At 40.6% G+C, this 28,000-nt stretch overlaps 1 protein-coding gene and 1 non-coding gene across 2 annotated transcripts; one reads left to right on the top strand and one right to left on the bottom strand.

Annotated features, from left to right (window-relative positions):
* Positions 1–4: 4 nt before the first annotated feature.
* LOC139209774 (calcitonin gene-related peptide type 1 receptor-like) lies at positions 5–21,589 on the top strand. The gene is made up of 13 exons (XM_070839629.1): positions 5–92; positions 12,853–12,910; positions 13,518–13,692; positions 15,456–15,563; positions 15,893–16,005; positions 17,466–17,557; positions 18,000–18,129; positions 18,803–18,956; positions 19,950–20,010; positions 20,110–20,176; positions 20,573–20,791; positions 21,041–21,082; positions 21,293–21,589. Exons 2-13 carry the CDS (start codon positions 12,857–12,859, stop codon positions 21,587–21,589), a joined length of 1,512 nt encoding a protein of 503 aa, XP_070695730.1. The 5' UTR covers positions 5–92; positions 12,853–12,856.
* Positions 21,590–26,032: 4,443 nt separating this feature from the next.
* trnaq-uug (transfer RNA glutamine (anticodon UUG)) lies at positions 26,033–26,104 on the bottom strand. The gene has a single exon. It is a non-coding gene; the product is annotated as a tRNA-Gln (tRNA).
* Positions 26,105–28,000: the final 1,896 nt, after the last annotated feature.

The raw sequence follows: 28,000 nt of genomic DNA, 5'->3' as shown, positions 1-28,000 counted from the left end.
ACAGAGCGGCATGAGACCCTTCTCTGCTCGGATCATGCAAGCACGGGGATATTTGGAGGAAAAGACAATCTGACAGCTGACTCCAAGAAAAGGTGAGTAAATGTTTCTGCTTTTCTCCCAGAAGTCAGACAACTTGGAGCAGCCCAGGCTTCACTTAGTGCACTAGTTTTAAGAGGCTTTACCAGAATGTGGTTGTGTGAAATGTGTCCATGCAGCTCAGGATGTAATTCAGTTTTACCCTCGTGGAAAAACATTGAAAAAGTGAATTTAGGATGATTATGAGGATTGTAAAGTGTACGTATAGGATAAAGGGCGATGCAGCATGAAGTTCTTTAAGATGTCTATAAATTCACAGTCTTAACCCCACAGATAAAATGAAAGTTCCCATAAGAAGACTATAGGAACACCACAGGACTGTTTATTATCACAATCACTATAAAGTAACCACTGACAGCCACAGACACACTAAAAGTTATATTATAGTAATATTAAAGGAATATATGTGTGTTTTTCTTTCTGCACAGGGTTGTAAAATATATCATTGAGGATGAATGCAGGTTGAGGGAAGGTCACACCCTGAGCTGGCTTGCTGCCTGCTTCTACAGTTGCAATTCTAAGTACTATATGAATAGAAATAGAATAGAGTTGAATAGAGCGTCGCTGTGATTATGTCCTCTTGTATGAAACACAACAGATGCCCAAGGAGTCCTTGGTCAACCCGAGGGAGCCTCCAGCACGTCAACCCAGGGTTAAAAGTGAATGACATCGGTTAGTAGAGATGGGCGATTTGGCCATTTACTGGAAGCTGGTCATGCTTCCTGTCATTAACGGGGCTCTGAGGCTCAATCAAGCTATAACAAGCTTTTAATAGAGCAGCTTTTTAACAGAAGCCAACAAAACAGTGCAAGGAGGTGGATTCCAGTGAGTAAAACACTTCAGGATACACTAGGCTACAGAAAACCTTTTCCCAGCAGGCCGGGGGTGCTGGCATGTCTATGAATTTGCATTTCACTCGGGTGATTTTCATTCACTTTTACATGCACATTAGCAATCAGCAGTAAACCCTACAGACTTTGCTGTCTCTGTAGAAATAGTTTCATGATGCTTGCTGTTCCTGATCCATGCAGAAAAGGAGACTCGTAAAATGTTTGTATACTTTTCTTAATTCTTAGATGTCATTGAACGCCACCCTCAGCCTCACACTGCCTCTGCAATATGTGTAAGGCAGCTTTTATTTCACCAGCAGAAGCTATTTCCACGTTTGCTTTGTGTCTTTCTATCTATAATTGGCTCCATTTCAGTGGGGGAATATCCTTTACCCCCATCCGCCTCGTGCTGCCAAGTTGTAATCCTCACACCCAAGACATCGATCTCAGACCAGCGCCTCACTTGACTTTTTTTATATCTCAGAATGATTCCCGGACTCTACGGTGCGACCGCTCGTCTGCCCGTGGGAAACTTTCACGCCCAGCCCACCAGTGTCCCAGCATGTCTTTTGACTGGAACAGCCTGCTCTTGTCGGGCAGCTATTGGTGTATTAATAGATGGCTTGGCTGCTAAATTGGTCCCAACCCCCACCTCACTCTCCAACCAAACCCCCCATTTCATAACACAAACAAGCCAACTACCCCCCCACCCCTCTCTCTCTTGCAACTTCAAGTACCTGAAAAACATGTGCTTATTTTAGGCTCAGTAGGACATATCTGACATGTCAGGGTTGCTCACTAATAGGTGCAGGCTTTGGATCATTGAGTTTGATCATGTTGCATGATGGGAAATGATAGGGCTCCACTTGAATTATTTTTGAGGATTGAAACCCAAAACTCTCATCACATGCTTGAGTTATTAGTAATTATGAGTAACACCATTTAATTCATGCTGTAAGTGTTTAGAAAGTCTTGCTGCTTTAACAATGGGAACCTAAGCTAAATAAAAACACAAAACACAGTTTGCTTCTTCTCAGAGGGAAACTATAGAAAGACTAAAGTGGGATGAAATGAGAAAGGAATCAGAGTAGATGCTTTGGTGGTGAACGCTGTGTCAGGATGACCATATCTGAGAACAGTGTCATAGTGTGCTGGCTCCCACACTGATTGATAGGTCGGGGGGGGACTGCTTAGGCTGGCATGCTTACTGTTGTGTTGGTGCTGGTCCTCTTTTATCTGAGCATAGCTCACAGGCATCGGCAGTCAGCAGTCTGGTGGGAGAGCTCGCGTTTGGTTGGATAGAGCAGTTAAGGAGATGTGGGGGTGACCACCGTGTCCAGAGCAATGCTCGTCTCCTCTGTTCTGCACCGCCTGTGCTGCTCTCATAGCCCCAGGGACAAAGAAATACAAATAAAAAAATCAAAAGACACAACGTGGCATAGATCCAAGCTGGAGGAGCTATTTCTGGGTCCAGCTATGGGAAAATAACCAAGTACATAATTACTCATACATGGACAGCTCGTTTGCTGTAAATCCCGGTGCTGCTTGTGCGCTGGCTGTAGTAAGTGATTTACAAGATCAGACAGTGTTAAGAGCCCACTTTCCACAGGACTTATGGCCAGAAGTGCTGGACTTTAGCACTTTAAGAAGATGTGTGGTGTTTCACGGTGGAGCCACGGAGCCAAATGAGGGGAATGCAAAATCAACTCATGTTCAAGAAATGTTTAATCTTTAATGTTTGACTGGGAGACTGCATCCAAAATCATTAGCTCCTTGAAAGCGAAGTGCATCCCTTCTTATTCAGTCACCCCCTGTCAGCTAGTTCAAGAGCCCTGTTGGACCTGCAACTGAAATCCTGATCAGACGTGCAGACGATGAGAAGGCAGGGGACCAAACTGATGAAAGGGGATTTTTGCAAATAATTAAATAAATACATGCCTGGAATGACAACTTTTGATGAAAGTTGATGTCAAAGTTTCTTTTGAATTCAAAATTTCCAAGAAACCCATGACTCAGGTTGATTCAAACGCTGCTACATGACAGGTAATTAATGATACGTCAGAAAGTGAAATGTATTTCTAGAAATTCTCCTCGCGTGTTAACAAGCCCAACTCTCACCGAGCCCTGACTGAAATCCTCACTTGCACTTCCTCTGGCTGCATCACACTGACTGACTCAGGCCGATTGTCCAGTGCTTATGTGTGCAATTTGGCCTGTGTGCATCCATTCACCATAGAAAGGATGTATGAGGATCCATTTGTTTCTTTATTATCCAGTCAAACAGAACAGGTTTGAGAAAAACTTTAATGTTTGACTGCAAGTAAAATAGTTAGAAAGAAAATAATTAGAAAGTTTTGTTTGCAAGATGAATCGTTTTTTTCAGCAAATCCCAGAGTTTTGAATCTAAATGTTTTTTCTCGAGCCGAGTTGAGTTGAATTCTGTGGGTAGAACCTTCGCTCAAAGATGTAAGACTCGTCTCTATTAGCCAGTCGATGAGTGAGTGACAGCTTGGCAACATCCGCTGTTGGAGACAATAAGACAAAAAAATCGACAAATTATCGCTGTAATTTTTGTTTCTGTCATCTGTTTCGATGGACAGGTGATGTGGCGGTCCACTTTTACACTGTGGTCTGTGTTAGGATTTAGCTTTAGTTTTTATCTTTTATCTTTATATCATCCTGAATATATCCTTCAAATGCATACTTTAGACCATTCTGTCTGCTTAGATTACATTAGTTTTTATTTCTTCAGGGAGTGCAGTTAGTGTGGGCTCCATGCTAGCGTGCTCTCACTCTTATCAGTAACTCTTATCTGCTTTGTAAATGAAAAATATGATACAAATCCATATTAAAAGCCTGTGAGGATGTTAGCTGTGTCCCGTACGTGTCCCTTTGTGTGTGTAACAATGACTTATTTTTAACCTGTTGGCCTGTTTAGAAGTGGAGAGGGGAGAGAAGGGAGGAAGTGGTCGCAGGATGACCGAGGAAGATGATAGCATTCTCCTCACCCCTCATCCTTCCTCCACCTCCCACCCCCCCCACACACACAGCCATACCTACGTACACACACTCACACACACAACTGGGGGCTCGCGTTGCTTCTGTGAGGTTCTCTGAATCCCTCTGAAGTAGGAATAGTGTGTGAGCAGATGCACCAAGAGACGCACACACTCCCCTGGTGCGTGGATAGCTGCAGGAGGGAGCAGTCTGACAGTTTGACCTATAAGTCAGTGGACCAGAGCAGCTTGTTAGAGGGAACAGCCTGAATACAGTGTCAGTGATGAATTTTAAAGTAACTTTCTCATGTGAAATGCGATATGAAGTTAATACTGAGAGATGGAAGTAGACTGAACTATCTTTTATATATGCTGGAAAGTTATGCCACCTTTTAGAATGAGCTGAATTTACAGTATAAAGTGGTAGAAACTAACGAAGCTCATGTATTCCAGTATTATATTTAGGGGCAATTTTTAGGTGCTTGTACTTAACTTGAGTATTTCCATGTCATGCTACTATATACTGCGACTACTCCTTCTTCCCAACCTCATTAATCATCTCACATCCCTCCGCATTTATCTGGTGACTCTTAAACCCCAGGTTTAGAAACACGAGACTAAGGCTAAGACACGTGTGTTTTAAAAATCTGTCCATATGAAAATGCTGAAATAAATGTTGAATGTTATATGTAAATATTACATCCAAGACTAAATGTTAATATTTAGATTTGACATTTACTTTTAGATTTGGTGTTTAGATTCTTGTCTTGGGGAAATTCAGCTAAATATTCTAAATGTATTAGATAGAAAATTGTTTGTTTTATTGTTACTTTCACTTAAGGAAAAGATCTGAATACTTTTTCCGCCATTGATAGTATTCATGTAGTTTGTGGGTCTTAGTAGAGAAAGTAGTTGCTGCATAGAAAACTAATTAATTCTAAAAGTAATTAATTAATCATCAATTGGATCTCAACGGTTTTCATGTAAAAATGCCCAACAATTCTGGTTTCTTTATTTGCTGGTTTTATGTCTTTGATAGTAAAGTGAACCTCTTTGGGTTTTAAACTGTTGTGTTGAAGCAGTTTGAAGAAGAAAAACAGCCCTTTGGAATTAATATCAGCAGATTATGATGAAAATAATTGTTAATTCCAGCCCCGGTTTGTGGTGCTGGGTCTGCAGAAAGTCAAAATTGCTTTTCTAACCACAGCAATAGTTATTTAGCATATGAAAATAACTGCAGAAGGTTAGATTTTACCAGTCTGTTCATCATGAGCAGTTTTCGATAGACTAAGCATGGAAAAGAAGGTTAAGCACGCTATCAGCGAAGGTGTGTGATTGGCTGTATTAGTGCTCACACCCCGATGTTGTGCTTCTGATATTTCATCTTATCTCTGTCAAACACTCCCATCTGCAGCACAACACTCTATGATTGTTTCTTTGTGTCAGGTTTGTATTAGTTATCTTAAGAAGGACATTTAATTATAGGGACAATGTAATCATAAAAAATGCTTCCTTTTTGTTGTTGATGGCAGCAGAAGAATTCCAGTCTGCTGTTTGTTCTTATTTAATGCTGCACTCTTTTTTCATTATAAAGCTTTTAGTCCAGGCTTTTGTTCAGTTCGCCCGTAAGCTTATGTTGTGTTCGTGTGTCTCAACTGAAATACAATGCTCACCAAAATTCAATTACTTTGTTAAGGCCATTTTCTATTACCCTGCAGTTTACATCAACGTTCCTCCACATTGCAAAATTAGTTTTTGGAATAAATGACTTGAACTGAATCTGAAATTTGAAATGACTGCTGCTCATACAGTACCTCAGGCAATAATGACCTCTAGGGTCGGGACAAAATCCTGTTTTACGTCACAGCAGCATCTGCAGTCCATTTTGCAGGATGCAAGAGCCAATAAACCTAAATCTGGTGTAGCAAGACAACAATATTTGGATTTCCCATCATCCCATCTGATAACCCATGACCCCATGGGAGCAGCAGGGCTCTCACGGTGAGGCTTAAGGATGTGGAGGATGATGGATTCAGTACAGCCAGGATTCAAAGATGGCATGAATGTAAACGAAGGGTCTTTAAACAGAAAACAGTGACGAGTGTTAAAAGATGCTTCAGAGATCTAAAACAGGTTTTTGTGTCACTACCTCTGATTCTAACAGCTGTCATCTACTATATGCATACATTTAACAATTAAACTGGAAAACATCCACTCACACACACACACACACACACACACACACACACACACACACACTCACACACACACACATCTGACTTGTAAAGGGAAAATTACAGCTCCTTGGATGTTGTCCAAAGGGGAATTCTGGGGAATGTAGTATGTCACTAATTACTTTAGCAGTAGACGCACATTCAGAGGAAGTGGGAAATTGAAGCAGTTTATCGGTAAATAACTTGAACAATGAACCACACAGGCAGCAAAGCTTTTACTAACAGTAGCTAGTGGAAAAGCACCATAAGTTATTGATATTGTTGTCCACCTTAGCCGTCTGTTGACAGGAGCAGCTAGTCTATGTCAGACTACCTCCAAGTGGGCCTCAGGATGAGTCAGTAAGAAGTGCTGTTCATATTTAATCAGATATCTCAAAATACATGTTAATATGCATCTTAAGGCCACACATAGATATAATGGATGTTTATGTTCTACCTCCCAGTAAGAACTCATCAGACTGTATGAAGCTGGAGTGAATGATATCTTTATTTTGAACCTCTGGCTTATCAAAAAATCTCAGAAATGTTTTTGTTTTATCAGAAAGTAAACGTTTAATGACAAAGCCTTGCCATAATACTGCTGACATTGATTTGCCTTATGATTAGAAGGCATCATATGAACCTTTGGCTCAGGAGATGATTTTTTAATTTCCTCAGCTGAGGTTCGTCTCCATTGGAATGTTTCTGAATATTAAGTAACAGACCCCGAGGCACAAACACAAGCTTTTATATTCTTTGATTCGGGTGTCCTTCCTCTTTCTAGTTAATAGACAGACTTTGTCTTAAACCCTTTTGAAGTACCAGTTTAGCCCAATCAGATGACGCCGTTTTAATATTTCTGCAGAGCTTGGCAGCATTTTTAGTGAATATGTGTGTTGTTATTGTTGTGTGCATGTTGCTAGGTGTGTGATTTCTGCATCGGAAACATCACTTGGTTGCCTAGAGGCTCTGCTGCAACTCTTTCAGTCCCCCTGAAACTCCCATGTTTCCCATGTTCCCAGATCCTATGTTCCCAAGGTGCTATGTTCCCAGATCCTATGTTCCCAAGGTGCTATGTTCCCAGATCCTATGTTCCCAAGGTGCTATGTTCCCAGGGTCCCATTTTTCCCAGATTCTCATCGCATGTAAAAAGGTTGTATCCCTTAATAATACATGTTAATCCCACTTGACATATGTCTTTTCAGTGATTTAACAATTAACAAATCATTCACAAACAAAATCTACTATTGATGAACTCAGTTGATGAACAATTTATGATTTTTTGATGACTCCTTGACCAGCCCAAGGTATATCCTACTTTTTGCCCAGTGGCAGCTGGGATTGGCTCCAGCCTCCAGTCTTTTGATAATCCGGCCCTTTTTAACTGCTGGGCGAGGCACGGGGGCGCTTGCAACTTCTCTGCAAGGCTCTTTATATTTTTATTTGGATGAAAATACAAGCAACATGAAAATGAACAAAAACTTACATTGTCACTGTTTTTAATTGTTTCAGCACCTGGCAGTAGCTTCGGCAGCCGATTGTTTTACACAGACGGTTGGCATCACAGCGTCTGATGTTGGCTTTTGAAGGCCAACACTCATGTTTATATTTTCAGAATTAAAGCTGCCAGTAGCTTATGACTTCCATCTGTATTTGAATGTATTATTGTGAGTCCAAGTCCCCCCCACACATGGTGTTCTTGTGGCACTGTTTTGTTTCTACAGCTGTTTCCAGACAAGCGTTCCAGTTTGACAATGACTGCTCTCAGACCATCTAAACATCACACTGGAGAAAGAAATCAGGACTCCTTTAAAGGAATACATGAAGCTACCTCAAGATTTATTAACTGAACACCACAGATTACCTTCTTGGTGTTACTTAGAGTTTTATATAAGCTTTATGCAACTAAATATAGCTGCTTGAAAAATAGACAGAAAATACAACATGTATTTCACCTTTTAAATCTAAGGAGAATGAAAGAAACAACTTTCATAAAATAGTACTCCGCCAATTTAGCATCCCCATAACATTATTGGACACAGTTTTAAAGTTTTCTCTGAATCAATGAGGCAGAACCAAACTCTGATTTCATGCTGAAACCAAATACACATGCAGTAGTGCCCTCAAAGACTGTCAACAAAAACTGTTGTACTGGGTCCAGTAGACGGCAGCAGGGCAGCAGACAAGCTACAATGGCTGTAATGTGCTTGTTTTTGCCACTTACAGGCTGTGACTGACAACATTATTGAAAGAATCATTACAGAGATAGACCTGTAAGATCCTTTTTGCTTAACCAGATACAGATTTTTCGCACTATTCAAACCCACCAGACTGAAAACAGTCATTTTACCTCTCAGAATACAGGAGTAGCTGGTGTGCTGCTGCCTTGATCGGTAAGTCTGCTTGTGTTTTTGTGTGTTACAAAAATATTGGGTTGAATCTGAACTAACCCGTGTGAACAGCAAAGACGCACAATAGCACAAACGAACTGACCGATTATTGTTGAGCACGAACATGCTAAAAGAGTGTTCAGAGTGTTCAGAGGCAGCTACTGAAAGGAAAACATCTCACGCTGACCTGCTAATTGCTAAAAAGCAAGTCAGAAAAAAACAAGTCTGCATGTCAGCCACATGAAGCATCTGATTAGTCACTGGGAATATCTGTGGGTGAATAATGATCTCAAGAAATCATTAATAAAGGGTAAGGCCATGAGCCAACACCTGCAAAGTTCCTCCACCCAAGTAAAGCTCATCGCATTTTGTAAAGGACCAGTTACTTTAGTTCCCAAACAACATGTAGTCAAATTTGATGTACTAGACTACATTGTAGAAGATCGGCAGCCTTTGAGCAAGAAAAAAAAACGGAGGAAATGAACCTGAAGCAGCTCATTCTTCGGGGGACTATGAACTCTTCCAACGTGAACTCATCTTAATCTGTGTGAACTGAGCTTCGAGCTGCTCTTGTTAAGTGTGAACTTGCACAACACTGTGGTGAGGGTAAGTCTCTGGGAATTGAATGCAAGTCTTCATAAATACTCCGAAAGTGACTTAAGTACACATTTGCTTGCATGTTTGTGTGTGTGTGTGTGTGTGTGTGTGTGTGTGTGTGTGTTTGACCTGAGTTTAAACTTCTTTTTCCCTCATGTCCCCCTAAGGGAGAGGATGTCTACACACAAAGAGGTAGTTTATCCAGAGAAGGAGGAAAAGACAGACACAGACAGTTTGGACTCTCATCAAACACACAGTTTATCATGTACACTCTGACGGTGTACACTGTGTAAAATGGGTTTTATTTTATTGATATTTAAAGCTCAAATGTTGCCCTGTCTGCTATTTTTGTGTCTCTGCTTCTTCCTGATTTGCGTTCACAGTGCACATCTTTTTAAATCGCACAGTATTTAATTTATGTCTGATGCTCTTGATACTCTAATAATTAATGATAACCGTAATGATTGATGGTGATGACTCGTGGAGAAAATAAAGGGCAAAAGAAGGGGGCAATGGTTGTGACAAATGGAGCAGCCCTTCAGTTGTTACCAGCAAACAAAAATAAACCAAACTACTTGGCCACGGTTCACAGATGGATTGTGCACAGTGTTCGTCGGTGACAATGGCATACAGCAAGCGCTGCCAAGGCATTATTATGTGCGAGTGTGTGTGTCCTTGGTTTTACAATGTCCTGATTGGGAACAATACATTGCTAGAGCCAACTGTGTACATAACAGATAGAAAGGTATTCATTGTCTGGTTCTTATTGAATGGAATTGTACTTATAAACGAATGTCTGTCCGCTGGTGCTTGTGGGTGTGTCTGTGAATGGCCGCCGTCGCCTTCAGAAACAGGAAAAGATATAGAGTCATAACACTGTGTGAAATGTAGAAATTAGCAATGAGTGCTCAGCTCCAAAGGGAGAGAAGAGAGTGATTTATGATCCCATGTGGCTTGTTGTCGTATTAAGTTCAGATGTCAGACAATACAAACTGCCTGGTGGTCAAAGTGACTTGTGGTCACAAGCTATAAATATACATGATACACATGAAGATGTTAGCAGAGTCAACAGAACCTTTTGTGGGGTGGTGGAGAAAGCTGCAGCACCAAGCAGTGTTAGTTTGAAACATTAGGAAATACACTTATTTGTGTTTTAGGTTTCAGGTTAGATGAGATGAAACCATACCACCCTCATGTCTGTTGAATATGAAGCTGCAGCCAGCAGCTGGTTAGCTCAGCTCTGCGCAAAGACTAGAATTAGTGGGAAACAGCTGGTCTAGCTCAATACAATGATAACAAAGCCCACTTCACAGCATCTCTGAAACTCACTGATGAGCACGCTACAAAAATGAAACAGAATAGCTAGCGTTGTGTTCAAAGTAAAGAACAATGTTTCTTCTCTTGAGTTTTATTGTACCATTAAAACAAATTATTATCATTATTGGTCAGTAAAATGAAAAAAAGTGGGTTATAGTTGCTGACTGTAGCAGTTTCCTCCTGCCCCACAGTCAGAGTTTACACAAGCCTTTCTGGCTTCGTTGTGATAGTTGGTGTTTGTGATTACTGTTGAAAATACAACCAGAGCTCACAGAAGACAATTACCAAAAGGTTAGAGGCACATAGATATTAGATTCTTGAGCTCTGAGAAGTTATTTACTGCAAATGTTTTAATAATTAGCTTTGTGTTTTGGGGTGAGAAACAAAAGGTCACTTCTGTACAGTGCAGCCTTGGCACATGGCTCCCTTTGGGTGTGAGGCCTTATGCATTAAATGATGCTTTAAATGCTCAGTTAAACATCATTTATTCAAATGCTCTGTTTCAGTTAAGTCCGGGTTGTGTCTCTACATGTTAACCAACCATCAGGACACTCACATGCATCTCTTGCTCTATATGAGCAAGGAGAAGTAGAAATTACAAAAGAAGAGTATTAGATAAAGACTGGAGAGCACTGGAAAGCTTTGCTTCTGTTCGACGTATTGATTCATGAAATGCTCTCATCAGCAACACACCACCGACGTTTCCCATGTTTCTTTCTGCTTTATTTATCCACCTCTCTTTTTTTGTGCAGCCAGACTGTCAAACTGTTTTTGTTACTCTCAACGCCTCAAATAACAGCTTCTTGGCGTGAATTTAAAGTTTTCTGCTTTTAACATTCAAACTGGCTGCCTGTCAGGACTAAACTAAACTAGACTAAACTGGACTCTAAACTAGGGTCGGGCAATATGTTAAAATGTTCCAACCAGCCACCGTCAGCACACCAACCAGCGATTGCCAATATGTTCGTGCAAGTGTGTACGACATGTGCAGGGGGCAGAGGAGTCGCCACTCCGCATGCTTAATTCAGTGAATGCAATAATGGAAAAGCTTGTTGCAAGAAAGAATACAAATTCCCCTTTTGGGATCATTTTGTGTTGCTTTTGAAATTTGCACAATATGCACTAAATACCCAATATGTGTTTCCTTCCACATACTTTTACTTTTGTGTGTATAAACAGCAGTATGTAGTGCATATTCATCACCTCACTTCCTGAGGGCCTCGTTTCTGGTTAGAGACATGTAACCATAGAAACGTTAGAATGCTGCATTGATAAAAGGATTCATGACACTGAGCAAAATGAAACCCTATAATTACACTTGTAAATGAAGCGTAACCCCGACCTGCCCGTAGTAATTTAGGGTTCAGTGTCTCACACGAGGCCACTTCAACATGCAGACTGGAGAAGCTACAGATCAAACAGCCGATCTTCTGTCTGGTGGACAACCTGCTCTACCCCCGACCCCTGAGCCGTGTTTGATATCTTTCTTACAGTTCTCTTAAAAAATGTAACTTCTCTGCTAAATCTCTGCTCATAAATAATTCTAAAGATTATTCGTTGGTTTAAATATTGAACATGTTGTCTGCACAACATGGATTTGAAATGATGTGATGAAAAGAGGCTCAAGTAAACAGTGACGTGCAGACGTGGTCGTCTTTTCCACTGGAACCACTGACGGATTACTACAGTTGAAGCTTCTTTTCCTCCATCTCCAAAGACAACTTGTCAGCTGTCATCTCTTGCTCTGACACCTAAAATGAACATCACATTGTGTTTCAACAACAAAATTAAAGAAGACAGCTGAAGATGATATGTAATTGTAGCCTGTTTTCTCTCCCATCGGTAAATACAGTCTATCATGTTTTCTCACCAGTGACACTTTTTGCACCTCTCTCTATCTCACACCTCCTCAAACCCTCAAAGTATTTATTTCACCCTTGTGGGGCTCATTTGGCTCAAGAGGAAACACTAAAGGGAACTTGCTGCCCCTAACCCGCCCAAAAATAATAATAAACACACATCCGTTTCTGTGTCCCTGAGTGGACAGCAGAGAGCAATGACTCGTGGAGCATGAACTTCCCGTCCTGGTTGATGAGAAAATGCACATATTGTAAAATAAACACAAATGAGCGCACTTTTAAGAGCGCGCATTCGCAAAAATCGAAATTTCAAAAGGCGTTTATATGCAAATTCATTTCGGGGACTGTAAAGAAATACAGTACGTTGGGTCACGGACTTCCACTGTCAGTCTTGTTTGTGTCATACTGTATATATACACAACACTTAATCTATTGTTAGAACCATAGTTTTGCAATAGATGACAGCTTCTCACATGTAGTGACATTTATTACTTGGCAATTTGGCGTAACAGTGTCTAATAGTTGCATTTTGCTTGCTCTTGTTCCCCTTCTAGAAACATGTGGAGGACCCTAACACTCTCACTGATAGCTGCACTGGCATTAGGCACAGGGGTGAGTGCGATCATGTGTGTGTGTCTGTTTGTCCTTTCCCACTTCATACTATATAGGATTCAACTAATTAGTTAATGACTTTTAATGTGTACATAAAGTAGTAGTTTTTTTTTTCTCCAGTACTTTCCCACCTTTACATGACATTTTCACCCAGCATTTTAAAGTGATATTTTCATTTATCCGTTACAACATGCAGTGCTAACGGCTCATTTTTTCATTGGGGGCTGCAGGTAGTAGTTTCTACTGTAATATAAAGTGAAGATTATGTCGAGAGGAGGCATTGACTAAGTTTATGCACACCAGTATTTCACTATTATTCTGAATATGACAATATTCCAAATTTGATTCATGCCCAAAAGAGAGGCCCATATTTCTATTCTATTTGGATATGAGCAGGTCTTTGGATATGCGCAAATACCTTTTAAAGGTTTCCACCAGGAAATACGGGAATATTAGGAGAATATTCATTTTCATTAGCCACGTAAATTGCTTAGTAGGAATATTGTCTTTCTCAGAATAAGGGCAACAACCATAATATTTTGCTCATGCTAACGTAGACATTGATTATTCTAACGTGTCTAATATACAGTTTTTATTTTCTACCCAGGTGTCCCAGGCTGAGGATGTGGGGTCCATGGTGTCTGTGGAGAATCCGGTGGAGGAGCAGCAGGAGAATTTCAGCGACATATCCAACGTACTAGGAAAGTCACAACACCAGATCCTGGCTGCTCAGTACGAGTGCTATCTGAAGATAATCCATGACCCACCACGTACAGAAGAAGGTGATAACACTGACCCTGTTGTTCTGTTTATTCTCATGGCCGCCCACGCAGCCATCCAGCTGGAGCTTACACCTCTTTAATGCTATTAACATGTTGTCTCTAATGGTGGATGGTAGATAAATATTTATCTCGTCTGAATCGCAGTTTTAATGAAATCGCTCACTCTGCAAATGCCATCAAAACTGATCACAGTATATCCTTTTAAAACGAACCCATTTTCACTGTGCTCAGCCTTGCCATTAATTCAATGGGCTCCTGTTTTTAATTCAATGTCACGCCGGAAACAACAATGACAATGATGAATACAAAGTAGGGAAATGGTGGCTTTCTGTGACTGATCCATAGATGAGGCAAACAACAAAAAACACTCTGTAGTAAAAGAAGGATTTATGTCAAACTAAAACCACTATGTGTTGGTTTTTTGGACTAGATTTTAGTGAGATGTCTTTAAACCTATTGGATGGATTGCCTTTAAATGTGCCATTCATGTTCCCCCTCAGGATGAATTGTAATTACTTTGGTTTGATCCGCCATTATCAGATCATTTGTATTTGTCTAATACTTTGGTTTGTACTCTCCTCACAGAATGACATTCACATCAGCCTCAGCTGTGCTCTGCATTAAGTGCTGATGAGCAAATGCAAACATTATACCTGCTAAATATCAGAATTTAGCCCAAAGCGCTGCTGTGATTAAGTGCAGCCTCACAGAGACGCCAAAAAATTAGCTTAATGGCTTATCATGGTGAAAATGAAGACTCTAAAAGTAGATACAGCTCTCCAGCAACGGGAGGAAAGAAGTTCAAATAAGAGGCTCCTCTCAGTTCACTTTTATCTCTCACTGTGACGTTCATAGATCAGTGCAGATGTGTAAGCTGCTGTGTTAGCTTAATTAGACTTAAGATTTCATACGCATTTACTTAAAATTGCTTCTTTGATACTTCTATACTGAGCATGCAGGTTGATGAATGAAATGTTCAGCCTATATTGACATGATATGTGAACATAACATGCTGTGTGGATAGGAGCACATTAACAGGTCGGGACATGAATATCCACATTTTTGATGATAACTTTTTTATAATATGCAGATTTAGATGAATGCACTGTTGCACTAGTCACAGTTTCCAGTGTGTGCAGAGAGAGAGAGAGAGAAAGACAGAGAGAGTGGGAGAGAAAGACAGAGCGAGAGGGAGGAAGTGAGTCTGAAAGAAAGGAAACTTGCCCTTTGTCTCTTTCCCAGTGCCTGTTACCCCCGCTCAGTGCTTCACTGCCTTTGAAATATTATTTTGTGCTCCGTTTCCCAGCATGCCACTGTGCAACCTGGTACAGGCAGGTTTCCGTCTATTGTTGAAAAGCTGTGTGCAGGCCGGCTGCAGCTAGTCACACAGTTTATTTAAGTGAAACACACCTTCTAAGTTGATCAGATATATAGTGATAGTACATTACAGTAGACTTCAGGTTTGGCAGCGTTGTTTGTTGAAAATGTAACCCAAACCTAATCTTGTTTCGCCTGATTAAAGTACAATACATGCATGGAACGCTGTGGCATAATCTTGTACTTAAATGGTTTTAAAGGTTTACTAACACGTTGAACATTAGTCTGGATATGTTGCTCAAAATAGAATGACCTCATATCTAAAGGCTACATATAGCGAGCAGTACTACATTAAAGACACACACACACACACACACATACGTCAATGATGTCTGGTGTCTGCAAGCTCTGCGAGTTTACTGCCATGTCCGTACTGCCCTCTGTAGGTTCTTACTGTAACCGTACGTGGGACGGCTGGCTGTGCTGGGGGGATTCAGCTCCAGGGACTGTCATGCAGATGTGTCCTGGGTACTTTCTCGACTTTGATCCTGCTGGTGAGGCCTTAATACACACATGCACGCACACACACACACACACGCAGGCACAACTGTGTTTTAGTTTTTCATTTGTATTGATAGGTGCTTATACTTAAAATGAGTTTTTTTAATCTTAATTTGAGGGGCAGGTGTCCTCTGCGTACAGAGCCTACAGCCTCTTGACTTGACAAAGAGAGAGATAAACTACCCATCTCCTGTCTTTCACAGATACACCAATGCACTAACATAGATTCATATGGAGTTCATTCATTGTCTATTTGGCACCTGAAGTCACCGGAATCAAACCGTGAAAATGTTTGTGTAAATTATAACGTTGTCTTCAACAGAGAAGGTTACCAAAGTGTGTAATTCAGATGGCCAGTGGTTCCACCACCCAGAGAGCAACAGAGTCTGGACTAACTACACCCAGTGTCAGGCCTACACCAAGGACAAACTCAAGGTAGGTCCAAAGTCGAACTATATTTGGAACAGTTAAGAACATATTCAGTTTGGCTCCTTTGACCAAATTAGAGTTATGTCATTTATTAGAATCACATAACCAAACCACAAGGCCCTCAGTCCTCACGCCTCTTTAGATAATGCCTTTAGGTGCAGCATCATTTGCTTAACGTTCTTGGACTAATGACTTTGATTGATTTGTACTAAACCTTATATATTGTGAATTGGGAAACGCCAAAATGCATTTTTAATGTCTCCATGCTGGTGACGGGGGAATGGGGGCATTTTTGGGTCGTCCATCTGTCAGTCCGTCCCATTCTCCTGAATGTGAAATCTCAGGAACGCCGTGAGGGAACTTCTTCAAATTTGGCACAAACGTCCACCAGCACTTAAGGATGAAATGATTAGATTTTAGTGGTCAAAGGTTGCTGTGACCTTACAAAAAAATGCTTTTGGCCGTAACTATACACTCGATACACTAATTCTGACATTTCACACAAATGTCTAATACGATGGCATTTTATATCTAAAAGGTCAAAGGTCCACTTCACTGTCACATCATAATGTTCAGCAAATCAAAATAGAATAGAAGACTGTGATCATATTTCCCATTTGGTCAGATACTGATTGATTGGTGTGACTTGAGGCATTCAACCGCGAGCCGAGTAATTCTTTGGTTCTAGACGCTAATAATTTGGCTTGATGTGGAAACGTAATCCGATCAGTCAGAAGTTCCACCTGGTTGGACAGCTGAGCGTAGCAGCTTGAACTGAGGGCACGCTGCAGTCCGGACTCTCCGGCTCATGTGATCTGAGCTGCCAAGAGCACTGTAAACTACAGCGAACAAACTGGGCCCACCATGCTTAGCTTTGGGAACAGTTAAAGTGGAATCAGATTCCTATTTCTATCTACATTCTACCACTCTTATCAGGAATACCACTATACGTTGGGCTAATCAAAGTGCAATGTTTAAACTACTGCTGTTACTTAACTTACGTTATATGTTCTGATGTGCTTATTGTTCGTGTGCCGTTGCTTGTTTTTTTCTTATGTAAGGTAGTTGTAATACAGGATTTGATCAAATGTGGAGATCCAACCATTCCTGGTATTCAGATTTATAAGAATTATGTCCATGTGGAGTGTGAATATAAGCTTTAATGTACTGGGAATTGTGTTTTTAATTGCCCTCATGTCTGTACTGACTTCAACATGTGTTCCACTTGGCAAAGCTCACAGCTCTGCATGCTAATATTTCTGAAGGGATGCTCATTGTTAAGTATGTTGGACATTGTTCTGTGAATCTCATGTAATTGCTATGACATTTAATATGATTATTTTCTAACGATATCAAAATTCATGTCCATTCTGGAAGTGTTCCCAAAAGGCTCATATTCACTACAGACGTATAAATGCAAACGATGCAAGCAGCTTCAAATGTAACCGTCCTTTTTGTCCCTGCAGTTTGCCATCAGTCTCTACTACCTGGCCCTGGTGGGTCACGGCCTGTCTATCGTCTCACTGGTCATCTGTCTGATCATCTTCTCCTGCTTTAAGTGAGTTTTATTCATTATATAATGAATAACACTATGATTTTATATCTACTCTAACTGACTCTGGTAATGCAAATGTTTCAAAAGCTTTTCCATACTGCAAACACTTGCTGTAATGTAATGTAAAAATGAATGTAATTATCTCGTCTAAACTGTACATATGTTTTATATCTCCTCACTGTCCTCTTGATTATTATTTATTTTTTGTGTTGTATTGTACTGTACGCTCTATTTTTGTTACCCACTGCTGATGTTACGTTGTAAATTTCCCCATACATCATCTTATTTTATGGAAAAAAAGGAAAATAGATTAAATTTGGGGGATTATTTGGCACTAAAATGGTCAGATTTAAATAATTTCAGTCCAAAATATCTGTATAAACCTTTAAAAATCTGAAGTAACCTTGACCAACATCCCTTCCCTCTTTCTGCTTCTCTCTTTCAGGAGTCTTAGCTGCCAGAGAATCTCCCTCCACAAGAACACGTTTCTCTCCTTCATCTTGAACTCCATTGTTACTATAATGTGGCTCTCACTCACCGTGGCCAATAACCAAGCCATAAATGCCAGCAATCCTGTGAGCCACTCAATTTATCTTTACTTTATCTCATTATTTCTCTTTTTTTTTTACATCTATTATCTCATTACACTGATGAATTTCACTTCACTTGCCTAATTTCCTCATGTTAAAAGTATCCTACACTTAACCTCTTAAGACCCGAGCTCTTGTTTGATATGCATTTTTTATTTCTCCTTGCTATTTGGGCTTATAGGACCCTGATAAGTACAAAACCTAAGCATCATCTTTTTACATGGTGTAGTCTTAATTTCCAGAAAACACAATAAAGTCACCTTTGTGCAAAACTCTTTATTTCCACCCTGAACATAGCAGTTTTTTTTTTCCTGACTGCTTTTGCATGTATTTATAACACATACAAAACATATTTTTAACATGTTTTGAAAATCACGGTACAAAAAACAATATGAAATATCAACAATTTTGCCCACATACATGTTCATACGGCCCCAGCTAAGCAGAATGAACTACTATGGTGATATAACCCAAAATGTGATGTCCACGCATGTGTACGCCAGGTCTTTAGAGGTTAACAGTGTGCACATTAGCCATTATAATCCATATCTCAGCGTCCTGCTGGTGGTTCTCTGACATATTCTTTGTAGGTTCGAGTCTGCCTCTTAATTCATCAGAACACATTTTAATTGAATTCGCACCGTTTCCTGTCCGTCAGGTGAGCTGCAAGGTCCTGGCCGTTCTGACTCAGTACACGTCCACTTCCAACTACTTCTGGATGCTGTGTGAAGGCATCTACCTCCACACGCTCATCATAGTGGCCGTCTTTGTCGGGGAGCAGCAGCTCTTCTGGTACTACGTCCTGGGATGGGGTGAGTCAGTGAATGCTAATAATACACTTGTAACACCCCCTAATACCTGAGATTTACCTGCAATATGAAAGTCAAAGTTACCTGCGTTATCATTCATGGTAAACAGTAATGTTAAATGCTCCAAATTAAAGGGCAAAAACACGCACTTATAAACACTTGATAATAGGAGTGCATCTGCAATGTTTGACTTCATACATATTTCATTCATGAATGCTTTTGTTGCACTGAGAACATCAATTTTCAGCCCTAATTCATTACGGAAATGTAACCTTGAAGCCTGGATGCACCTGCGCTTAGATAAGTGGGCTTTTCATTTCAGCTCTCACACAGGCACCCAGCTCTTATGTATTAGTAATGGATTCTTTTATGTCTCTCTAAGGTTCACATCTTTTTATAGCTGTACATTATAGGCTACATGTAATGAACATGGCACATGTCCTACGTGTCACCTTTACTTTTGCTGCTGGTCCGCCAAGCTGACTGAATTGAAAATGTTCTGCATACGAGTTAAGTTATTACTCAAAGTTACTTCCTCTTTCTTGCCAAGAGTTGGATGAGAGGCTTGACATCACTTTCATGTGTCAGTTTAACACTGATAACGCTAAATCTGTTTAATCCACAAAAACTGAACTATCAACAATGCAGAAGTCCTGTAAAACCACAAATACAAGTTTTTATACTTGGGTTTTTGTATGGATTTAACAAACGACACTTATGGCGTTCATAAGGAGCTTTAGAGGTCCTGCATCTGTAGTTGGATTTGTTTGGACAGAGCCAGGCCAGCTGTTTCTATGTGTTTCCTCTCTTTATGCTAAAGCTAACCGCCTCCTAGTTCCAGCTTTATATTGACACTGATCATTCTCATCTTACTCTTGACAAGAAAGCGAATACAAATATTTGCCAAATTGTAGAATCGTTCCTTTAAATGTAATTTGGGGTAAAAAAAAAAATAAGGATGACTAAAACTGTCTGTGCTGCTCGCCCTGTCCAAAGGTTTCCCCATCGTTCCTGCCATCATCTACGCTGTGGCTCGGGGGCTCTTCTTTAACGACAAGTAAGATGTAGCATGGGTACTGTCACAACTAGAGGCCGCAGTGCAGGTGAACGGTCACCACAAACGTGTCCCGAATTTGACTTTTTCTGCTCGTTTCAGGTGTTGGATCAGCTCACACACACATCTGCTCTATATCATTCATGGGCCCATTCAAGCTGCACTGCTTGTGAGTAATAATGAAGGTTTATTTTAGATATATGGATACAAATAAGATGTTTTGTTCAAAACTGACCTTCAAAAATGCTTTTCAAATACTGTGGTATAGATGCATCGTACATCTGGTTTATCATGCGTCTAATTTATTGCCTTTATTAGCAGGGGCGTTCATATTGTGCACGCAGAATAACAGGAGAGGAGATTATAGGAGACTAACTTCCATGAGCTTGTTACTTGAAGGTGTTGTTATAGTGCCACCATCAGGCCAGTCATTGTAATTCTATAGATATTCAAAGATGTGTCTTCTCTTCACGTTTAGCCAAGCCACATATGATATACAGATTTTTATCTCTCTCATTTCATCCACCCATCCGTCTGTCCGTCTACCCTCCATCAATCTTTGTAGGTGAACCTTTTCTTTCTGCTGAACATCGTCCGGGTCCTCATCACCAAGCTGAAAGAGACCCACTGCACTGAGTCCACAGCCTACATGAAGGCGGTGAGGGCCACCCTCATCCTCATCCCTCTGCTGGGCATCCAGTACATCATTTTCCCCTGTAGGCCAGAGGGACGCATCAGCCGGGCCATCTATGAATTCTTCATAAATATCTTCAGCCACTTCCAGGTACAAACTGCACAGTAGAGGTTGATACTGCATTCATACCGTGGGTTTATTAAAGAACTCTCATTGTGACGTGAACTATATCACATAGAAGAGAGTGAGAGAATTCACAGAAACTAGAGAGAAAGAAACTATGTCTCATGTGGTCCGTGTTTTTCAAATAAAGCCAAGTTTCTTTAATGTATATGTTTTTTTTTTACAGGATATGTATGTGTTGATATATTAATATTATGTTATGTCTTACTTTTCCAGGGACTCCTGGTGGCAATTATATTCTGTTTCTGCAATGCTGAGGTATGTTGACATTATGATATTCATGTTTCAAATCAAAAACTGGTCCGATCACTTGTTATGACTCAGATAATGTCAACTGATGTATCACATTCAACATACTGCATGTAAGGTCAGTCTAGAGCAAACACATAAGGACATTTACTTAGAAAACAAATAAAATATTGATCATTGTATTTGGATTCTCTCTCGACGGTCTGTGTTGACGTGCAGGCCCAGACAGTGCTGAAGAGGAAGTGGGTTCAGTGGAAGTGTGCCTGGGGTAAAACCGGCTGGGGGGAAGCACCTATGACCAGCAACCACTTTAACTACCACAGCTCGTCCATTACGGAAACCAGCCGTGCCACCATCAGCTTGGAGCAGCCTGCTGCTGCGCCTCCTGGACAAAGCGAATACAGCCAAGTCCTGTCCAGTGCGCAGCAGAAAGCCAACGGGCAGGAGAGTAAGAGCATGACGTGCAGCAACGGGGACGTGGACACGCTCAACAAGTTGGAGATCACCAACATCTGACTGAGAAAGCACGGAGGTGACGGTTGTGGTGCCAAACACACACACACACACACACACACACACTCACTTATATGTAGACACAGAACGTAAGAAGACTAAAAAACAGACAGGCTGCAATCGAATGAAGGTTAACTGGTGACGCAGTGGGAACACTGTATGTACAAAATATCTGAAATGCACTTAAAAAGCATGTGATGTTCACACACACACACACACACACACACACACATTTTTACAGTAGCAGCTCCATTTCTTTGGGTTTGTTTTAACTGATGAGAAAAAAAAAGTCATTTCTATCACGGTGCCATCATGTAATCCTTGTATAGTAATGGCTTCTGTGTACATGTGTTGTGTTGCTGGGATGACGGTCCATTTGTATTACAGTCATTGTTTTGATGATGTGTTTCCTGTTAGATTTCACAACGGTGCAAATCCCAAAGCTGTCATCGTGATACCACAAATCCAGAGCTGTGCTTTTGTGTCATCTGTCGCCTTATGAACCCTCTGAATCTGTCACCCGTGCACCACTGTGACCAATGAATGTCATAGCCCACTGATGTGCCCACAGTATTTGTTCCTACATGCTCTTATCTAAGGGAGGTGACGTAATCAATCAGTGGCCTTTCTGCAGGGCGGCCTGTAAACTCATTTAAGCTGTTTGTCAGACAATATAAACTATTGTGTTAACAGGATGAAACAAATAACATCATCATGGTTGAGATTGAGACAGAAACAGCTTTCAGTCAATGGAAGCGTAAGGTGGTCAGAAGGGTCACATACACTACTTGGACTAATCTGCATTACAATCAATTGCAAATTGAGTAAAGACCAGAATCTGAGTTTTTGACGCCTGGTTTACCAAATAACATATAAAACTATATAGAAATGTATCATTTCTGTTAAAGCAGTACCGAAAACTGAGCTTGGTTTGATTATGTGTTGGCTCTTATCTAGATAACATGTTATATATCAAGTTAAAGTTAGCTGGTGAAATAGCTACAACTTAGCTACACCACAGCTGTTATCTGTCATTGAAAAGTATCTGTTTTGATCAAATCTGATAGCTCAGTTCGTTATTTCATATAATTAAATGTGTAAAATCCAGTCATGATGGTGGAAAAGTAATGCTAATGTTAACCCGGCTCAAGTCCTGCTAAGGGTTGTTAGTTTAGAAAAGTAGCAATAGCTGTCATCTCAGCTTTTGACCGTAGAGGAATTCATGATTTTTTTGAGGTTCAGTTACCTTTCAATTACGTGTTTAAATTGAATGAATTGGAGATGAATTGATTGTATCGGTTCCAATATAAATATTAATAGGAGGTGGACAAAAACCTAGTAAAACAGGCGCACGTCTTTGTTCATGTCTATGAACTACGGACTATAAATGATGTCAGATTATTTTCTTAAACAAACTAGTTAAAATGTGCAAGAAAACTAACCAGAAAGAAAATATTTATTAGTTAATAGAGCTTTTCCCCTTTTTCTATAATTTTATGAAGATTATAGAAAAACAGTGTTTGGGGTATTTAAAGTGAATTTTGGGGGTAAAACAAAGGAATTACAACCTTTTGGTTAATTTAACTTCTGTAACTGAACAGATGAACGCTTTATCACCTTACTATCGCTGTAAAATAGGTTTGTTAAAGGTGATGGCCACTACGTATACTTACACAAATCTTCAGTTTGCCAAAGGGATTAATTTACTTTTATGGCCAGCAAACAGACCTCATATGAACATGGATTGTGCTTAAAGGGCTTCTGCCTCTCGTGGCTCACACAGCTCGTGTGGTCCAGTCCAGAGATAAAACAGTGGCGATCTAACTATGAAATATCTCCAGTAGTGTAAAACCTGGTCACATGACAGCTAAACATGTATTGTAAAGTAGAGTTGAGCTCATTTTGAGCCTCAAACTGATTTCATTTCCTGGAACTAAATTACATGTTGAACATGATGGGTTACAACTCTCCTAAGTGAATGTGGGAGCAGAGCTTTGAGTACAGGAAAATTAGTGGTGCAGAGATAATGGAGCTGTGGAGTGCTGCAATAATTTCACTCCTACTGGATCTCAGTCATTCTGTTCACTCACGCCATTAAAAACACAGGGTTGGGCGCTTTTGGCACACAAGACTGAGAAGCACTATGTTGGGTGAATAAGTGTATGTGAGGAGTGTGTGCACATGGGCTTTTCGCAAATAATCCCTCCAACTTTGTTGTCACTGGGGGGGGGGCGGAAATGTTACTTATTTAATTCGCCACAGTCTTCTCTTTCTATGACTTTAGGTTCAGTAGGAAACTTTTGTAAAAAATAGCTTTTTGTTACATTTGCTGAAACCGTCACTATATCCTGACAGTAGTACGTGTAAGTGATGTGTAGTAGTCGTACGTGAGACAGCTAATCTGTGAAAAAATCTGGTTCTTTTGTGCTACTAATGCCAGAATCTACCGTGCCTGGACAAAAACAACCAATCAGAGAGCCTGAACCTGTTGCTTTTTATTTCAGGCTGCATGAGCAGCGCGGCTCGGCTGCTCTTCGTGCATGCTTGGGCTGCGGCTCATCTAGAGATTCGACGTCTCTCCTGTTTTTTTCTGCAGCAGCAGCTACACTGTCAGTGTGGGCACCAGTTCAGCCAGGCAGCAGTCACACGCAGGTAGAGGTCGGCAGTGTGGCCCATTGCTCACGCACACCTCCACCGCATGCTCTCACTCAGTGGAGCTCAGTATCTCCAGGAGGAACTTTGCAAACACAATATCTGAAAAACAACAACCAGCAATGACAAAAAAAGGGTTATTACTATCTATGCTGCTCGTCTCTCTCTCTCTGTCAAATATGTGGAATAAGTCCATAATTTAAAAAACACAGTCACAAGCAGCAGCGATATTAGCCTGTCACTAGATCAGTGAGGAGGCCATGAGCAGCGGGCTGGAGCTGCAGAGCTCCACGGCCAGCGGGCCATTTTGTACCTCTGTGTTTATCACTGCATAGGTGGCTTCTTCGGTTGCTGTGCTCAGCCTGTGTGTGCATGTGTACAGCCTCCTCTGCAGGAACCGAAGCGCAGCAGAGAGGGAGGGGGAGGGGGAGGGGGAGGGGGAGGGGGAGGGGGAGGGGGAGGGAGCTGAAGTTGCTCTCTTGTCTTCTCAACGCTGCCGACTGCTGCTTTAATACACTGGACATTTATGGTGTCAACAAAGAGAGACAGATATTCACATTTAGAATTCCATTTTAAGATGTTTATGTGCCAAATATAGCTTTTGCAGACAGAACTAGACTGTGCCAAATTAATGTAGAAATTGTTAGGAATAAATGGTTTTTTTTTTATCTCTTATAAACTCAAAGATTTGTCATGTCTCTACTATTGTAGCGTTTGTATTGCTTGGAAATATTCTGTATTATTATTGTTTGTGGCTGTTAAAATTGGCTGTTTAACTATTTCTACTGGTTTGTACTATTGTTACAATATGCTCTTTGTTTTTTGTTTTTTTCAAATGCACAAATACAATTTACCGCCACTTCCCAGAGATATAATTTAATAGTCTTTCCATCACATGTGTACCGTGCTGTAAACACACTGGCAGGCTACAGTAGCAGCGCCTTTTCAGCTTCCACCACAATACTGAGTCTTACGTCTTACGTTTGAAAGAGAGCTTGTGGCAAATGTATTCGATATTCTTCCAGGATGCATCCACGCGAAATGTACAGGGAATACAAATGCTCCAGTGTGGATACAGAAGGGTGCACTGATGCATAAAACACAATTGTGGCAAGGAAACAGCTGAGTATGATGAGACTGCCCAGTAGAGACGCCACTGTCATGGACATATTTGTGAAGAAATTTGAGAAACATTCCAATAAAACGTCAAAAGTAAAGTTCAATTCAAGCACATTATTGTATATACATATATATATTTTAGCACTGCCATGTACGTGTGGAAATAAATTTGTTTGAACATAAACCTGAGGAACCTGACTTAATCTGTGCTATGGTATGTTTTCCAAAGTTGATAAATATCTTCCACTGCTGCTTTATATACTTCTACTCCACTATTAAAGAGGAAGAATCGTCCTTTTTGCGTCTTGCGAGTTACTTTGACATAGATTTTTAATCTTTTCACCATAACAAATAGGTCAAATGAGCTCCACCTTGTTTTATTCCTCTTATTAAGGGGCACTGCAGACACAGGTTGTGGCCAGAGAGGTCAGGCAGGGCCAGAAACTAAGATATAGACCTCCCTAAGTCTTTTTGACTGGGCATCATTTAAGAAAATTCCCTCTTCAACCAGAATTCATGAGAGGAAAACAAAATGAGCAGTCTAACAATGATTCTGTGCAGCGTTTAGACACACAGCTGCTGTTTATATGCTTTTCCCGTATAACTCCACGTCTGCACGCCGAACTGGGCAGTATTTTCATGATTAAATGTTTCACACTGGAGAAGAAAAGGATGAGGTCCCACCGAGATTTGAACTCGGATCGCTGGATTCAAAGTCCAGAGTGCTAACCATTACACCATGGGACCGGATGGTACCGCCGTAGGAGGTCGTTACAATATAAAGATTAAAATAGAAAAAAGCTTTTGTGACCCTTATAGGTGGATTATGTGGTGAATGTCTCGTACTTACACACCACAGGAGCTGTGAACGTGGTGATGCTCCTCTGTTGAGCTGCCGTACAAAGACACAGCTGTTTACTTCACAGACAAAAAGCAGCCAGATAACCGGAGAGTATGAGAGCACGGGATGGTTCCCTCCTCTCCACGTCTGGTTCGGTAGTAAACGGAGCGTAAACTGGAGCACCTCTTCTAGCCTCAGTCAGTGCAGCAAATATACTTAAATATACCATAATTCAAATAGATAGACCGAATATTGGATGAAAATATGCTAATCCTTATTTAATCCTTATTTAAAAAGTATTATTATTATTAAAAAGTTGACGATATTCTACCAACAACCTCTAGGTTGGAATAAGGTCTGAACTATCTTACTACTTCTGTATCTTTGGACATTGAAAGTGCGGTTGTTGCTGAGTTGTAGTAACTTAAAACACCACGTGGGGGCAGCAGACGATGCATGTAAGTGTGTGTGCGTGTGTGTGTATTATAATGTATTATAGATATATATCTTTATCATAGAAAGAGAGAGAGATGTATGTGTTTATATTTCCTATGTTCACTAAGTCATCTATCTATCTATCTATCTATCTATCTATCTATCTATCTATCTATCTATCTATCTATCTATCTATCTATCCATCTATCTATCTATCTATCATGTTCTGTTCTTGTTTATAGTACATTTTGTCTTTATGATACAGATTAAAGTTTCATGTAATCTAATCTGACATAAATTCAGATTACCACTGAATGTCTTTATTAAAATCAAAGAAGTGTGGTTACTTTTCTCTCCCTCTCTCTCTCCCTCTCTCTCTCTCTGTCTGTAAGCCTGGTCCACACATCTCCATCCAGAGAGGTGCTGTGAGGACACATTAAACTGATGTCCCACAGCTTAGTCTATACTAACAGCTTAATGCCCACATACTGGGCCCTGTCATCACAATCCCTAACACGTGAGCAGACCACTCCCACTTGACCTGCCGCCATCCCCTTAGCCTCAGTAAATACCACTATACACACACACACACACACACACACACACATCTGACCAGCTAAGAAGGATTGCTGGTAAATCAATGAGTTGCTGGACTTTGGATGCACAGCTAGGGCTGAAATTGGATGTAAAGCTGTCTGACAGCGAGTTAATTACTTTCAATCCACCTCATCTAAGAACACGTCATTTCAACTGTAATGAAAACTAAAACATTTCAAATCACCACAATTCTCTATTGTGAAAGCGTCACGTAGATTCAGACAGAATAATAAATACAGGGAGAGAAATGAAGAACGTTGCCTTGGTTGATGGTTTAAAGGCTCTCAGGGAGGCAACAATAACTATTGTGGATAAACCATAAAGACACTAAACATTCTGTACAGGCAATGTCACACACAGAGGAAGGACACAGGAGTAGAGATAGAGTCTCTGTTTTTTTTTCTCCCCCCCCCCCACTCTGTAATCCCAGTCTGTCTGCTAAATCCCATTTCAGAGATAATCTCAATTTTTGCCTAATTGGAGAGGGTCGACACCCCGACCCCAGCCAGATAAAATGGATTGTCTGGTGTGCTGCTACCTGTTACTTACTGCAGACGTGTAGGTGCAGAGAAGCACAAGAGGACTGACCGCAGCAGCACACTTCATAGTTACTGTACTAGTAGTACTCTAGTTCTTTTTTAATCCTTTATCAATGCTGCATTTGTTGATGTACGTCTGCAGCACTTCAATTTCCCTTAGCGGGAAATCAATAAAGTTTATCTTATCTTATCTCTTGCCCACTCGGCGGCTAAGGTATTTCTGTGTTGGCT

Source organism: Pempheris klunzingeri, chromosome 11 (assembly GCF_042242105.1).
Source record: "Pempheris klunzingeri isolate RE-2024b chromosome 11, fPemKlu1.hap1, whole genome shotgun sequence".
In the NCBI taxonomy this organism is placed as follows: domain Eukaryota; kingdom Metazoa; phylum Chordata; class Actinopteri; order Acropomatiformes; family Pempheridae; genus Pempheris; species Pempheris klunzingeri.
This window is presented reverse-complemented; position numbering and strand designations above follow the sequence as displayed.

Excerpts from the sequence above, each read along its gene's own strand:
- LOC139209774 (XM_070839629.1), top strand. The coding sequence starts at position 12,857 with ATGTGGAGGACCCTAACACTCTCACTGATAGCTGCACTGGCATTAGGC. Across the intron at positions 13,693-15,455 it reads CCCACCACGTACAGAAGAAG|GTTCTTACTGTAACCGTACG; the intron begins GTGATAACACTG and ends TGCCCTCTGTAG. Across the intron at positions 17,558-17,999 it reads ATCATCTTCTCCTGCTTTAA|GAGTCTTAGCTGCCAGAGAA; the intron begins GTGAGTTTTATT and ends TCTCTCTTTCAG.